At 43.5% G+C, this 17,024-nt stretch overlaps 1 protein-coding gene across 1 annotated transcript in view; it reads left to right on the forward strand.

Moving 5' to 3' along the window:
* The first annotated feature begins 38 nt into the window (after nucleotides 1-38).
* slco2a1 (solute carrier organic anion transporter family, member 2A1) overlaps nucleotides 39-17,024 on the forward strand; it is a 28,068-nt gene continuing 11,082 nt past the window's right edge. The window contains exons 1-6 of the mRNA XM_048253168.1: nucleotides 39-309; nucleotides 7,949-8,086; nucleotides 9,617-9,779; nucleotides 13,181-13,396; nucleotides 14,610-14,708; nucleotides 16,652-16,785. Of these exons, the coding sequence (XP_048109125.1) occupies nucleotides 250-309; nucleotides 7,949-8,086; nucleotides 9,617-9,779; nucleotides 13,181-13,396; nucleotides 14,610-14,708; nucleotides 16,652-16,785 (810 nt within the window). The 5' untranslated portion in view covers nucleotides 39-249. The remainder of the gene's footprint in view (nucleotides 310-7,948; nucleotides 8,087-9,616; nucleotides 9,780-13,180; nucleotides 13,397-14,609; nucleotides 14,709-16,651; nucleotides 16,786-17,024) is intronic.

A 17,024-nucleotide genomic window follows, 5' to 3' on the forward strand; every position in this document is an offset into this window, starting at 1 on the left:
TACATGAGTAACGTTAACATGTCACAGGGGGATCCGTTTAGACAGGTCAGGTGCGCCAAATATGGTCACCAAAACATTTGCGCATGGACATGTGGGCTGAGTCTTATTACATCACAGCGGGTGATAAAATAAAAACCCCTCATAGAAGTTCACCCGAGTAGAGACACTGACGGCTGATCCCCTGCAGAAAACAACTGGGAGGAGAAGTTCATCCAGCGATTCAGCCTTAACCCGTTGAGATCTGTAGACATGGAGATATACGCTAAAGACATCAAAAAACCCAAAGCATCGATATTTTCCAACATCAAGGTATGCCTATGCTATGTCAATGCTATACCACCCACTTTACAGATGTTAATATTAGCCGTTAGAAATAGAAGAATAACTGGGACCATGCTATTCTATAAATATCGTGCATGAATGAAACTTTGCGCACGTGCATACATTTTGATTTGCAACCTTTGGTCCTCCTCGTTCACTAGTCAGTCACCTACAATATTGTTCCACTACTCCCTGATAGAGTGCGGTGAGTAATGTCAAGTGGTAGCTTCTGTTCGCCGGCGCTTAAAGTATACAGTCTCTCACGTGTCTAGTTATTAAGATAGGGTAGTGCTGAACAGGTGATCTTAAGGTCCTCAGTTCGTCTGCGTATGACATGGTTTGCAAAGTTCAGATACTACTAAGATTTCTGACATTGTCTTTATTCAGGTAGTATTTTTTGAGTCTTGAGAGTTCAGTAAGAGTGTTCAGAGGAGTGCAGCAATGCCGGTATCAAATATGCAGAAAACGATATATATACATGCAGTAAGCCTAGTGAAACTGCAGAAACATGTCACTTGGCTATAACAAAGTACCTCATTGAGTGAAAGCTGGTTGAGACATCAGCATCTTTGCTGTTTCTTGATTTTTTTAATCCATCACTGGAAATGATGTTCAGCACTTGCAGCTCAATGATAGGCTCATATTTGTTGTGTAAACCATGCCTAAGCATAGTGTGGTCACAAACAGGGCATGCTCATGTTATGCTTGTTATCAGTGGTACGGATGGTATGTAAACCTTGAACTGCTTGTGCTCCAGTAAGTGAAAGCACCTATTTGGAGCCAGCGTGGGAGAAGTGATACAGAATAATACTGGCCAGGCTGGGCAGATAGGCTTACAGCCAGCTATGTCAAAGGCATTGGTACATTGGGAATTCACTGTCATCACACCTTGCCCCCACTGTCATTTAAATCAAACAACTTAGTTAAGTTGTCTAAATATGTAAATAAATGTATATGCTATATGTATATACGTATATTTATTGTGGATGTCTGGCTCCACAAGACAAGGTGATTTGTGTGTTTGTGTCTTACTGCAGTACTTTGTGTAGTAATACTGGTGTCAGACTGTTTGATGTATGGCTTTCTGATCAGCAGGCACGCACATTTTATCAGGTAAAGCCTGGCAGACAGACACTTTGCCGGTTGGGGCAGTTCTTAATGGATTGAAAGAAAGCAGAGTTTCAGATTGACCCAGACTAGCAGACACTGGGGTGGACCAAGGCCAGACCTGGCTCGTATGTGGAGGACCAGATCAGCTCTACAGTCAGCCACTGTTGAAGATTTTATTTATGTATTTTCAAAAAAAAAGATTTGTTTCTTGGCAGTCGTCGGACTAGTTCGCCTCAGTTCATGGTAGTGCTGACCACGCCAGGTTGTAGAGGGAAAACAAGTCCGTTTTGGAGTTGAACTCAGTTTTGTTTATTGAATTCAAGCATGAACAGAGATAAAAGAAACAGGTGCAGAATCCTCTTAAGTTGAGAACAATTTTTATAGCCTCCCAGACAAAGAAATACAATAATACAAAAAATAGCCCCAATTTCAGCATGTCGTTTTTAAATAAGAACAGAATGATACATATATTATGACCATGCAATCCTGGCAAATTAGTGTTTAAATGCGAGTCTGAGTAGACATCCTTAATGTCCTCATTTGAGGTAGAATAAAAACTCATAAATCCATGAGAGCCGTAAAATTCAGTTGGGATGTCTCGATAAATCTCCACGCACAGAATCAGGAGATGCTCTCTGTAGTTGACTCTGCATATTTGCCTGTCTATTAGAACATCATATACTAGACATGATTAGGACTAGGAATACTGTCCAACCATGTGTGAAAAATCAGTAACAATAGTCTTTCTTGTTGAGAAACCTCCACTGGCCAGCCAGGACCTTGCAAACAAACAAACAAGCGTTCAAACAGCTTAATACTTGAAGAGAGATGGGGGGAGAGAGAACGAGAGAGTGAGAAAGAGAGAGAGATGGGGAAAGAGAGAGAGAGAGAGACAGAGGATGAGAGAGAGCAAGTGTGTGTGTGTAAGAGAGAGAGAGAGAGAGGGACAGTTTCAGTTTTATGAATCATTGTTTAGATTTTGGAACATCATTCATCTTGTAACTGACTGCATATTTGGCCTATTATTCTCTGGTAACCACCATGACGATATTGTGGCTGTAAATCATTACTGATGGTTGGTTGTTGTTTTTTTTGACACGTCCTACAGGAGGCTCTAATGTTAAACTCAAACATGATGGAGGTCTGCCAAAATAGCGCGCTATTGTTTTACCCTCCTAATGGACAAAATCATCTCAGCGATGGCACACTGGCACCGATCCTTGTTTGTCACAGGGCAAAGTTGGCTATTTGCAATTTTGATGTTTTGTCCATAATTTGTCAGCCACATTGCATTCTGTTTGGAGCGTTGGGAGTTTTGACCTGAGTTATCCCACTGCCGTTATGAAAGTGAGTGATCAGTTGGAGGAGATGGTTGAGGGGTTGCACAGACGAGGAGGTCCGTCCCTGTCCAAACGTAACACACAGGTATCCCTGTGCTGGCCTCTGCCGCAAACCTCCAGTGTTTAAGTCAGTATCCATCCTGGGCCCTTTGCAGATCCCCATGTCCTCAATCTATTTTTGGTTCTCTGAAAACACACACACCCACACACACATTCATCTCCCAACCAGGTGGTCTTTCTTCAAGGCCTGTTGAATGCAGCTTTCATGAGCATAAAGGTCTTACATAATGTTGTGTGGCCATGTCAGTTCGTGTGTCTGTGTGTGCATCTCCTTGTGTGTGCGTGTGTCTGTGTGTGCGTGTGTCTGTGTGTGCATGTATCTGTGTGTGCGTGTGTCTGTGTGTGCATGTATCTGTGTGTGCGTGTGTCTGTGTGTGCGTGTGTCTGTGTGTGCGTGTATCTGTGAGTTTGCTGCTGAGTTGAGATTCATGTAGGACCATTATGACAAATGATGTACATGTAAACTATGACGTCACAGGTAAAACCCTCACTGTAAACATAACTGTCCAAAGGCCGTAATCATCTATTTAAACTGGTATGGAGACCCTTTGTCGTGGGTTGCCGGGGATTTAATGGACTTGAAAGAAAACAGTGTCTTTTAAGGTGATCACTCAGCACCAAAGTCAGATTGAATAGAGTTCTGGTACAATGCAAAACAAGAGTGATTTAGCACATGGCTATGAGCCAGCAGTATCCATTAGTATGGGTTCAATTGAAGCATAGTGCTTTGTTGTGCAGAGTTTATGACAAGTATGGTCATTTGTCAACTGAGCCTTTTAGATAAAGTCAGGGTGTGCCAGCCATGGTATTTGAGAACAAGGTCAACTCAATACCGTATTCGACACAGCCCAGTGATGTTTTTCAGACTTTGTGTGGACGTGTTTACATGTGTGTGTTTGTGTGTATGTTTTGTGTGTCTCCTAATGTTAGCCTGCAACTGCTCACTATTGTGTTTTTTTCCCCTTTTATTTCAAACTTTGGCAGCACTCTTTTCGGGGGCCGACTAATTTGTGTTTTTGTGCTCCATCAACTGTGAAGGCTTTCAGAAGGCTTCTCCTCAGAAAAGGAAAAGCAGAAATGTACTACAGAAAACACCTGATTTCAGGATATCGGCTGAATAGCAAGACAAGTTACAGTCAAAACAATTTGGTTTGTGTGTGTTTTGTTTGTGGCCAATCGTAACCTCTGTTTAGTCAGTCAAATAGGAAGCTATCTGCATCTCCCAGTTGTCAAGGTGAAATGCAGAATGCTGGTTCAGGCTTTGGTTATTTTTCTTGTGTTGGTACATGTCACATCTACCTGCAAGAGTGGAGTTCAGGTATGCTATGATCTCTCTGTTTGCTTTCAACTCTGTTGTAGTTGTCGGTTGTTTTGTTCTTGGTCAGCTCTTGGGATTTTTCAGTTGTTGAAAGGCTTGGTACACCTTTCCTTGTTTATTTCTGGGAAGAAGAGACATATTTTAAGGTTGCTTTTTCAGGGATTTCCAACCCAAGTGAGTTACAGAACAAAAAAGAGACAGGAAAAGTGGAAGTCCTAGCTTCCCCTGATTCTCTCCTCTCTGCTGGACACTGGAAGGAGACAATGGTCGCCAGGGGACTACGGGTCGAGACACTTGTAGACATTCCAGCCATGATGCATCCAAGCGTTCCACAGATTGTAGTGGAAAACTACCTGACATGTTCTGAACAGTAAAGCCTGTTCCACTTTGAGAGAGAGAGAGAGAGAGAGAGAGAGAGAGAGAGAGAGAGAGAGAGAGTGAGAAGGGGAGATACAGAAAGAAAAAGACAGAGATTGGATACAGAGACCACTTTCACTTACAATCCTTTGGTATAAAAATATCCCTCCTGGATCCTGGACTTTCTCAGCACCTTTCAACAGTACAGGAAGCATGGAATAATAGTATCCCTGTGCCTGTCAGGAGACCCACATTCACTGTAGTGGTTGGGGCTGGATGCATGCCATACACATACACTAGGGAACCTAAGCTTGGAAACTTTGTAGTCATTATAGTAATTTATAGATGAAACCTAAGCTGTGTATTTCAAAGATCATGAGACACAGAGCTATAGGCCATTCTCTGGTCAGAGTGGTTTAGAAACCCTGCACTCATAATAAAATGCTCGGACAAGAGACAAAATGCACAACTTCATACACAGATCAAATCAAAGGTAGCCCTTTTCTTGAAAATTGACATGCATGTAGCTCAAAGAGTTGTGGCCCCCCTTCTGGCGGTTAACTCATGAAAAAAATGCTGCAGTAAGAAAGGTAAAAGGAAGATCAAATCAGATAAATCTGTTATAAAAACCCTCACCACTTCAAACTGCACAGATCCATCTTTAATAGACCTTGTAAACATTGCACATTGCTTAATTAAAAAGACAGGAAAGTCATAGTACCTGCTGGAGGAAGCCTGCGGCCGTCTGCACGCAATGCGTGTGTCAGAGGTGTCACACGGTGAGGGATCACCCCAGTCACAAGGCCGTAGGCAAGATGACAAATCCTGATTGATGACTCGACCGAAAGTGCCTGTTTAGGTGCGGTAGGCAGGAAGCGAACGAGAGAATGAGCGAACGCTGATGTTCTGCTTATGTAAGCGTTCATGTTCGACGTTTCACTGTGACACACAAAGGAACACAAGTCGTGTCTTTCTCTTGGAACAACAAGAGCTTGCATGTATGTGTGTGTTTCTGTGTCGATGAGCATGCCAGTGTTTGAGGCTCTCCTTAAAAGCGCTAAGTTATGCGAGATGCAATTCTTCCTCACCTCGGCTGTCATCTCAGAGGCCTTCTTTGAGTTATGAGCTGTCAGGGAAGACGTAGAGCCCTTTTAAAGTCGGCCCGAGACCGTCGGCAAGCCCACGGGCCACGGTGAAACACACGTGCATGCACTCACACGCTGGGGCTCTCGCGCTGTGTGCAGCTCTCTTGAGCGCTTCCAGACCTTTTCTCTCAAAGCCTACCAAAACGTGCACCTAAAAATAACACATTTTCGGCCACCTGCGTAAGTTCATAGAGAGTTAAAATCTCTGTGCTTTACGCTAGAGAGAGAGAGAGAGCTATGGTTTCAACCAATGTGTGGCAATATTCGACTTTGATAACAGTACTCAGCGCTGAAAGAGGAAGACTGTAAGAGGGACATAAACAGAGGCAGAGATAAACAGAGAAAGAGAGAGAGTGTGGACAAGAGAGTGAGAAATGCCATTCAAGTACCCTAACAAAGACGTTCATATGAAGGACTGGAGCAAAATAGCTCCCGCTGGGGGAAAAAAACGAACATCCACAATTAAACACAATTTCACCACAAGAGAAAGAAAGGAAAAGAAACAAAGCTGAATTTTTAGTAACTGCGTAAAAGCATCTATTGTGCGCGCTAACGAACCATAAAGCGGGGCCTTAATGGGAGCATTAGCTGTTCCAGAGAGAGACGCGGGGGCTTAGGCCCGCTCCCTCCCGCTCTTCTCCTGGCAGTCCGCGTGCAACAGAAGGGACGGATTTACACCGAGTGTTTGCGCAGGAAACCCCATCCAAATCTCAACATGTCCCTTCAGATTCCCACCGGCCGCAAAAGCCCCTTCAGTGTCCTACGTGGCCTCCACTGGTGTGGCTGAGTAAAGGTCCAGAGTGTCTCATGTAGGTGTCGCAGCCACGGGCAGAGGTGGGGTGGGGTAGGGCATTCGAAAACTGAAGAGGACTCTGATCTACACATTAGCTGGACTCGCATCATCGTCTCACCCTCAAAAGCAAATGACCCCAAAAAAAAAAGGGACACAAAAGATCATCTTTGCTCATACTGGGCAGACATCCTTACAGAGTCGCTCAGGCTCAGAATCTAGGTTAATGCGCTGCACACAACAGACAAATAGCTGTTACCACTGCTGCTTCTAGTATATATTGTCTTTATCGACAAGGGAAGTGAGACTACCCTGTGTGTGTGTGTGTGCTGGATTTCAGAGCTGGTCAAAAGAGAGCATTCCATCCAGTAGCTTCCGAGAAGAGAAGCTGTCAGTATCTTCACACTGGCCTTGAGCCAGGTCAGTCCTTCTGGCTTAGAGCAGATAGAACTGCTTCCGCGTTGCTAATTGAAAGCAGAGCTGCCACCAGTCCGAGCATCCATTCTACAGCCTGTTCTATAGGCCCCTCACTTGCCTCTGGGATCCAGTGTTAATGACTAGAGAGTGGGAGAATGATGGTCTCTCTCTCTGTGTGTGTGTGTGTGTGTGTGTGTGTGTGTTTTGATTGGTGCTCATATGGGGAGCCACAATTTGATTGAGAATGTGTGATTCTCTTGGCAATTCAACAGCCAGGCAATTGCAAGAAAGACACAGCCTCCAAGTGTGTCTGTTACAGAATGTAGGTGAAGGGTAATCGTTGTGGTTTCGCTCACAGGCCTTCGGGGCCTGAAACGCCGAACCAGGTTTTCGACTGTATTAACTCGGTCTCCCACACACGACTGTCCTTGGGGCTTTACATGCGCACGTTACGACGTCAGAGCTTACCCTGAAGGCATGAGATATAAGGTTGATTTCAGCAACAGCGATCTGATAGTTTGATGGAATTACGATAACTAAGATAGGGAGTATCGAGTTCGCCATCATGAACATCAGTATGCTGGGGGGCTCACGTCACCCTCTCAATGGAGCAAGAGCTCCCTCTCTTCCTCAGTCTCCCTATCTGGGATGCAGTCACTGGACTCATGCAGTGGAGGTCTAGCTGACTGCAATCAGGCTGAGGAGTTTATCTCTGGGAGATTGTCAGGGTCTCGTGCTGGGTAAAGGAACATCCTGAGAATAAGAGTCTGCTTATACGTATGCTTGAACCAAAATAAATAATGGTTCAAAAATGTGTGTTCAAAAATTAGAGGTGTCAGTGTTCAAAAATTAGAGCTACCAACCACAGAGGTTATGTCTTCAAAAGTCATGTATTTCAGTGTAAGTTAAACACTGTAGACATGACATCTTTTATATGGAAGTCTTATGTTTTGCTGTATGTAAAATGGTATAACTTTGTGATAGAGCATAGCATTGGTTTCATTTTCTCTTTTTCTTCCTTCCTCTCTCTCTCTCTCTCTCTCTCTCTCTCTCTCTCTCTCACACACACTCGCTCGCTGTCTCTCTCCAGCTGTTTGTCCTTTGCCATGGTCTGCTCCAGCTCACCCAGCTGCTGTACAGCTCCTACTTCAAGAGCACCATCACCACCATCGAGCGGCGCTTCGGCCTCAACAGCTACTCCTCAGGCACCATCTCCTCTCTGCATGAGGTAAGCAGCCTGCCGTCCAAAACCCTGCCATTGTAGGCTACATCAACGTGTCTCTTGCCGTTCCCTTCACGTGTTCCATCACAATGCTGTCTGCCCTCATGGACAGTAGCTCCGTGATGTCTGCATCTTTCCAGGTCGGAGGTTTTCTGGACAGCACTATGCCACTCCATCATGACACTGGCATTTATGGCCTTAAGTCAGATAGATTTAAGTGCCCCCACCACATAGATGCACGAAAGAAACGTCATCGACGCGCCCTCTCACGAGGTGTGAATTTTAACCGCAGGTTCTACGCTTCGTTCAGACACAGCACATTTACATAATGTCCGGAGGAAATACTAAGGGGGGAGCAGTAGAACAACCGGCTAAGTTTGGACTTCCATATGACCGTTTATGTCGTTCAGATATACGGCTTAGTGTCTAAGCTAACAGGAGACACACCAGGAGGACTTGTCACACATGTTTGTCTCTTGGCCCTCTTGGACAGGTAAGGGACTTTGCATCAACAGGGGGAGAAGTAAAGTGATGGCACAAATGTCTCTCTTGGGTGTGTGGCATGTCACTGAGCAGATACAGCGCCATAACAATCCCGTGCAAAACAAAGGTCGCAGCTCAGCAACCCTCTTTGCTGTTAGTATTCTTCCAGGTAAAAAAAAAAGCTCCTACTGCTCCACCACGAAAATCGAAAGAAAGAAACGTTAGGGAACAGACTGTGCTGGCTCAAGGATGAAAGAGAATGGAGAGAGCGTAGCATAAACAAATGTGTCCCAGCCAGCCAGTCCGCCAGCCAGCCACACTATCCAGTTGTTATCCCCCGTCCTGCGGTGTTCCTCACCTCCGTTTCAAGAGCCTCAGCCTTGGCATTTGTAGTCTACGCAGGGGCTGTGGGAATTTCAACAGCTACCTGCAGACAAACTCGCAGGAGTTTAAGTCATTAGTCACAGTTATGGCTCTGCAATGTTCCCCTTTGGAACACTTGGAGTACTTTTCTGAGTACTTTAAAGTCTATCAGAAAGGCTTTTTGCTGTCTTATTTGTTTACCACAGTGGGTTTTGGAAACAATCCTTTCCCTGTTGTGCTTGATTGGTCCTTTGAGGGCATACTAAATGCTTTTGTCTGGTGAATGGCAAACAATGATAGGGGTAGAGTTGTCTGGGCTTGAAGTCAAGATAGCTCACATACAGTAGGAACTTGCCTTGGACAGACTTGCTGGATTTGATTCATGCTCTACGAGGGCGTTAAAGATAGCATCTATTTGTGGCTTCTCTCTCTCTTTCGATCTTTTCCTGCTGCTGCCTCTCCCTCTCTCTCTTCCTCTCTATCTCTCTCTCTCTCCATTCTTTGACTGAACTGTGATATAAGACCATCAAGGTGTGGGTGCCCACTTCAGAGAGATGCACAGTGATAATTGAAAAACTGTGCAATGCAATAAAGTAACCCTCTAAACTCTGTCTCTAAGATAACCCACTTTTGCCATTTACCCCTCAAACTTTTCCCCTCTCTCTCTCACTCTCTCTCTGTCACATACAGGTGAGCAACACAGTGCTGATTGTCTTTGTGAGTTACCTGGGAAGCCGGGTGCACCGCCCACGCTTCATCGGATTTGGGAGTCTTCTGATGTCAGTCAGCGCGTTGATTCTAGCCCTACCTCATTTCCTGTCTGAGAATTACGCGTATGACACTGTGATGCATGGTAAGACTACCTCTGTAGACTATTTGTATCATTTATTACCTCCCCTGAGGTCAGAGGCCAACCTATTTCTTCTGCTGATACTCTTCTGTATTCTGCCTATGTGACCAAAGGTAGAGATTCTGCTTCTCCTGGTGGTGCACGCAGCATATTTAAATAGTTGTACATTTACACAACTTCTTATCATTTTGGGTAAAGTGCAGAATGTTAAGACAGGTAATGTATGCACATTTTTAGGCAGCATGCACAGTTTTTAGGGAGGAAAAAAATGCTTATCCTGTGCTGTCGTGATCCGCCTCCATATGCTGTTTTACCATCCACGAACACCCAGTGGGAAAGTCTGCTAATTTGAATCAGAGCAGACACAACAATACAACAGCATTAGTGTGGGAGAATCTCTTTTTTTGTGTGCGTTATGCACTGCCAAACAAAAGCCTGCAATGACCTCTGTATAAGGTTAGTTGTGTTAGCCAGGTAAGGGACACTGAAGTGTTGTTATTTTGTGTTTGGATAGTACCTCCCCAAAGGCAAGGATTAGTTTTATTATGTTAATAATGAGGTTAATTGAAAATCTTCTCATGGATGATGCTTAAAGCATTTTGTGGACAAAACTGAATTATAATGTGGGATTTTAGTTAAAGCATATGCGTAGATTAAAGATATAAATTTCAGTCGGAAATAGAGTGTGTAGTTTAATTAAATTCCAAATAAAAAATAAACTTAAAAGAACCTCATAAAACAGACAAAATAATAATGTCTTGAGACTGGATTTGTGGAGGCTACAGTGCGTATTAACCAACCCATAACTTTCATAACATTTAATTGAAAACAAGACAGATGGAACTTGTAAACAATATAAATTTACTACCAACAAAATGAGTTTGTTTTGGACCTTCCCAACAACCTACAATCAATTTAATATCTGTCTGCTTCTGTCTTTCACTCTCTCTCTCTCTCTCTCTCTTTGTATTTATAATAGTCAAATACATATTGAAAACTTTACTGGCAGCTCTGATAAGTGCAGGTTTTGAACCGTTGACTCTGCACTGAGGCATATTACACAGTGAAGTGGGGTGTGTGTGTGTGTGTGTGTGTGTGAGAGAGAGAGAGAGAGAGAGAAAGAAAGATGTATAATTTTACGGAATGAATGTATTTGTGTATGTATCTGTGCGTATGTGTGTGTGTGTATGTGTGTGTTTCTTCGCACATGTGTTAATACATGTCTGTGTGTGTGTCTGTGTGTGTGTGTGTGTGTGTGTGTGTGTGTGTGTGTGTGTGTGTGTGTGTGCGTGTGTGTCAAGAGAGAGTTCCTGTGATACGGTGTGTGGGTATCGAGTGTGTGTTTGTTTAGGCCTGCCCGCAGGTGCTGTGTGCCTGAGCCGGTGCATAAATCAGTTGGAAAAACGTTAATCTCGACACACTCCAAGAAAGCCAAGAGGATTAGTCGTATCTCTCCAGCCCTCCACTCCTTTCCTCTCCCCTCTCAACCCCAGATCCCCCCCTCTCTTCCTGGTCTGGTTCAACCCCAGGTCCTTGTGTGTGTGTGTGTGTGTGTGTGTGTGTGTGTGTGTGTGTGTGTGTGTGTGTCTGGACCCCGCACGTCAGCCTTGCTCGCAGGGGTCAGCGAAGATGGGCCAGAGCCCGTTGTGAGGCCCATTGAGTTTTATGGGGACGACATCTGTGCTTCCATGCTCAGCATCCTCCCGCATGTCAGGAAGCACAGACTGTGGAGGCAGCGCAGGGTCTAATTGGGTTTTTATGAGGAGCATGTCTGTACAGCAACCCAGTGTCTCCTACCCCTCCCTCCCTTCCTCCCTCACTCAATCTCTCTTTCTTCTTCTCTCTCTCTCAGTCTTTTCCTCTGTCTGTGTCTCCTCTGTAACTTTTCCTCTGTCTGCCTTTCCCTCGTTCATTTCTCTGTCTGTCGATTTCTCTCAACCTTTATGTCTCTCTCTGTCCCCTGTCAACCCCTTCCTCTCTCTGTCTCTCTCTCTCTCTGTCTCTCTCTCTCTGTCTCTCTCTCTCTCTCTCTCTGTCTCTCTCTCAAATGAATTCAATTCAATGCACTTTATCATACAGATCGTTTAACCCTTAAAGGTGTACGGAATGTTTGGAAAAATGAACGTTCTAAAGAATATCTGGGTTCATTGAATTCAACATAGAATTTTAGAACCTTCAATTGTTGCGGAACGGAATGTTATGCTAGAATGATCAAAAATCCATACCTTTAAGGGTTAAATGAAAATGACACAGCCAAAGCATAGAGCAGACACGTCATTTAAAACATCAAAACAGAAAAGGCAGAATCATAGAGATTATGAAACATCTAGATGACTCTCTCATTCTCTCACTCTCCTTTATTCTCTCTCTCTCTCACTCTCTCTCTCTGTGTGTGTGTGGTGTGTCTGGACGCCAGCCCCTTGCTCTTGAGGGGGTCAGCGAAGATGGGCCAGAGCCCGTTGTGCTAGAGGCCCATTGAGTTTTATGGGGACGACATCTGTGCTTCCATGCTCAGCATCCCTCCCGCATGTCAGGAAGCACAGACTGTGGAGGCAGCGCAAGGGTCTAATGGGTTTTTATGAGGAGCATGTCTGTACAGCAAACTCCAGTGTCTCCACCCCTCCCTCCTTCCTCCCTCCTCAATCTCTCTTTCTTCTTCTCTCTCTCTCAGTCTTTTCCTCTGTCTGTGTCTCCTCTGTAACTTTTCCTCTGTCTGCCTTTCCCTGGATTTCATTTCTCTGTCTGTCGATTTCTCTCAACCTTTTATGTCTCTCTCTGTCCCCTGTCAACCCTTCCTCTCTTCTCTCTCTCTCTGTCTCTCTCTCTCTGTCTCTCTCTCTCTCTCTCTGTCTCTCTCAAAATGAATTCAATTCAATGCACTTTTATCATACAGATCGTTTTAACCCTTAAAGGTGTAATGGAATGTTTGGAAAAATGAACGTTCTAAAGAATATCTGGGTTCATTGAATTCAACATAGAATTTAGAACCTTCAATTGTTGTGGAACGGAATGTTATGCTAGAATGATCAAAAATCCATACCTTTAAGGGTTAAATGAAAATGACACAGCCAAAGCATAGAGCAGACACGTCATTTAAAACATCAAAACAGAAAAGGCAGAATCATAGAGATTATGAAACATCTAGATGACTCTCTCATTCTCTCACTCTCCTTTATTCTCTCTCTCTCTCTCACTCTCTCTCTCTAGTCAAGTCAAGTTGATTTTTATAGCACATTTAAAAGCAACAACATTGCACCACCAAAGTGCTTTACAATTAAAATAATAATAATAAAAAAATAAGAAAATATTAATAGGCTAAATAAAGAAAATAACAGATGTAAAATCTCTCTCTCTTTCTTTCTCTCTCTCTCTCTCTCTCTCTCTCTCTCTCTCTCTCTCTGCAGCGGACCGTCGGGACTTGTGTGTGCCCCGTCTCAACTCCTCCAGTGCCGATGTGTGTGGGCAGGACGATGCCAAGCGCCTGGTGGACACCAGCAGCCTGTGGCTGCTCATGGCCACTGCCCAGCTGCTCTTTGGCATCGGTTCCGTGCCCATCCAGCCCTTTGGCATCTCCTACATCGACGACTTCGCTGGCCCGGGCAACTCTCCGCTCTATATTGGTGAGTGACTCATGTGGTGCAGTGCTTCAGGGGCTGCAGAGGCATTGCATGAGGTCATGGAGTGAACTTCTAGGAAGACCATTAGTCTATCTTAGCATAATTCACTGGAAATGGGTTACATTAGTTAGCCTAAAGCTTCTGGGTGCATTCTGTGTGAAGCAGTACAATGCTATATGATTATCTGAGAAATAAGATGGATAGCTTGGTTTCGAAATGAGCTGGACCATTCCTGAAGCAATGCCCATGCAAATGCTGGCACGTGTCTGGAGACTTGGAAAATGAGGCTCCTGCTGCTGCCATTTGTTAACACTTGCTGCCAAGACGTGCACATGTGCCCTCTCCTAGAATGGTCCAATTCATCCTCAAATGTTCTCAAAGCATTTGCTTATTTCTGACAAGCAACAAATACTGCAGCTTTGTAAACTCTCTGGTGTTCCCCTGAATCACATCTTTCATTCTGTGGGTACTGTGGAAAAGCAGGGAGTATTTTTGTGAAACCAGTGTTGACGTTGGAGGTTCCATACAACACATGCACTGATAGACGTATACCGTATACTCATTTTCCTGTAGGTTGTGACAGATAATAGTGTAGACAAAACATAACAGAGGAGGGAACATCACATGCTATTCTCTACTTACGAGGACAGCGTGAGCTTTCTTCGATTATCCCCACACAGCTTAGACCCTCTCATTATTGGCTCTTCTGTCTCCGTCTGACCAGTCGCCTGGACGTTGGGTGATATTTGCCTTTCGGCTTATCTTGAGTGCCAATAATGGCTGATGGCTCACTCGAGCAACTCCATCATAGGGATTTAATTTGGTTTCCGGATCCAAACACCACATATCGTTGTCACTTACTGTATGTTTACACAGAGCGCCTCTCTCTCGTTCTCTTTTGCCCGGGTACACTCAGACCACACAGTTCTGGGCTGTGTTGACTTTGGTCCTGTCCTGTCTGAGTCCTAATCTTATTTATTCTGGGATAAAACGCTAAAGTGAACCCATATGGGTTTTACTAACAATAAGTGGAGGAATTCAGCATGAAGTCCTCACTATGATGGTTCTGGGGATTGTATTATTAATGTGTAAACACTTAAGATTAAGGTGCATCAAGTTGTATGAATATAAAGAGAGATCTGTTTGTATAGCAACATTTATGAATATGTTTTTGTATTTACATGTTTACATTGTTTGTTTATGTTTGTGTTTGCAGCCATTCTCTTTGCTGTGTCTGTGTTTGGGCCTGCCATTGGATACCTTCTTGGCTCAGTGATGCTGAGGATCTATGTAGATGTTGACAGAGTGAATACAGGTATTGTGCATGTGCCATTCCTCATAAACCATCTGTGGGGGTTTTAATTAAGTGCTTTTGTGGCTCACCTCTTTTATATAAACATTTTAGCTGAGAGTTCTCCATTTGCCAAAACCTTAAATCATCAGCGCAGGCTTTAGAATACTTTTACTGCCAAGTCAAGTCAAGTTTATTTATATTGAGCATTTCATGCACAGAGGTCATTCAATGTGCTTTACATAAACAAAACCAAACAATAATAACAAATAAGAAGGGCAATATATTAAAAGAATAGTTCAAAAGGTAAAGATCATAATAAAAAGAAAACATAAAACACACAAGGTAAAATAATTTAAAAATAAAGAATAATTAATAAGCAAAAAAAAAAAAAACAAAGGCAAAAAGTAGTAAAAAAGTAATAAAAGACAAGGTAGAATAATTATCAGAATTATTGAATAATTGAATAATTGAATAATTATAGAATTTGTAACTCAGCGCAGTTAGCAGAAAGCATCTGATAACAGTTTGGTCTTAAGTCTAGATTTAAAACTGGCTACAGTTGGGGCCTTTTTAATGTAATCCGAAAGTTGGTTCCAGAGCTGAGCCGCAAAGCAGCTAAAAGCTGCTTCACCATGTTTAGTTCTGGTAAAACAGTAGGTTTTACTAACAGGTTTTTCACCTGGGACCTGAAAGGACGAGAAGGTGTGTACTGCTGAAGCATGTCTGATAGATATTTAGGTCCTGCTCCATTTACTGATTTATAAACAAGCAATAGTGCTTTAAAGTCAATTATGTGACTTACTGGAAGCCAGTGCAGGGACTTAAGAATGGGAGTAATGTGGTCAGTTCTTTTAGTTTTTGTTAGAATCCTAGCTGCTGCATTTTGTATCACCTGAAGCTGTTTAATAGTCTTTTTAGGAAAGCCTGTGAACAGTCCATTGCAGTAATCAACCCTGCTGGAGATAAATGCATGAATGAGTTTTTCTAATTCATGTTTTGACATCAGCCCTCTAAGTTTGGCAATATTTTTGAAGTGGTAAAAAGCTGATTTAGTTATCGCTTTCATGTAGCTGTTGAAATTTAGATCACTGTCAATTAATACACCAGTATTTTTAACAGTATCCTTTGCCTTCAACTCTTTTGTGTCAAGGACAGTGGCAACCCTAAGTCTTTCCTCCTTTTTACCAAAATATAATTACCGGTACTTCAGTTTTTTCTTTGTTCACCTGAATAGTACACGAATAACTGATTATTCAGAATACTACACCTCTCATATCGGAACGTCACATATTACCAACCGTCACATATGTCCAACCTCTTACGTGTATGTGTCACTTAATACTCATTTCTATACAAACCAAGACGGCAGATTCCTAAAGAAACGCAAGCACCCATACCATAACTGTATCAAAATTAGCTATGTACCAAAAAGTACATTTTACCGTGACTCAAAGAGCTGTAAACAGTGTAAGGCTGCGTGTACAAATCCGCTTGGAGCTCCAGTGGAATTTTGAATTGCGACGAGAATTCTCGGGCTTACCGTTGATGTGCAGTGTGAAAGGTTGGGAATAGGCATCCACCAGCCCAGCACTAAACTCTGAGTATGGTAGACAAAATCGGATATTTCAGGCAGTAAAAGCCCCGGTAAGAACCAAACTAGATTTTGTTTAAATCTACACACCAATGGCTACTGAAAATTGTAAGGTTCATTTATCAAATGTTATTTTGAACTATTAAAAAACATCGTTGTTTTAGAATTTCGAACAAAATGGTTGGTAATTAGCACATTTACGATGTGTCTGTAACATTGTATGATTTCATTAGTAACAACCAAGCTGCTGTAAGTGTTGACAATGGCACTAATTCAACCACCTCAAAAAACATTCTTCCTCTTCAGCACTGTGACACAAAAAACTGTCTGTCTCTTAAATATACCAAATCCCCCCTCCTCTACCCTGGAGCAGCCATGCAGGAGTTGACCCCAGCTGACCCCCGCTGGGTGGGGGCGTGGTGGATGGGGCTCCTGGTGTCCTCAGCCGGCCTGGCCCTCGCCTCCATCCCCTACTTCTTCTTCCCACGCAGCATGCCCCGCGAGAACGTGAGTGTTGCCCCTGCCACTGTGTAGCCATTAGGGAAGTTGTTTGAAGTTTGGTAGGGTGGTAGGGTGGTGCACATCCCACCTCTCTTTAGGCCAGGTGCAGGACAAATTACACGAAGGTAAAACAAAAGAGAGGGAGAGTCTGCACACCACACTCTTGATCTTAAAACAACTTCAAAAGAGAGGATGTCCGCACACGGAAGTGGTCCCAATTTTTTGAATTACTCCGGCTACTCCAG

Source organism: Alosa alosa, chromosome 9 (assembly GCF_017589495.1).
Source record: "Alosa alosa isolate M-15738 ecotype Scorff River chromosome 9, AALO_Geno_1.1, whole genome shotgun sequence".
Classification (NCBI taxonomy): domain Eukaryota; kingdom Metazoa; phylum Chordata; class Actinopteri; order Clupeiformes; family Clupeidae; genus Alosa; species Alosa alosa.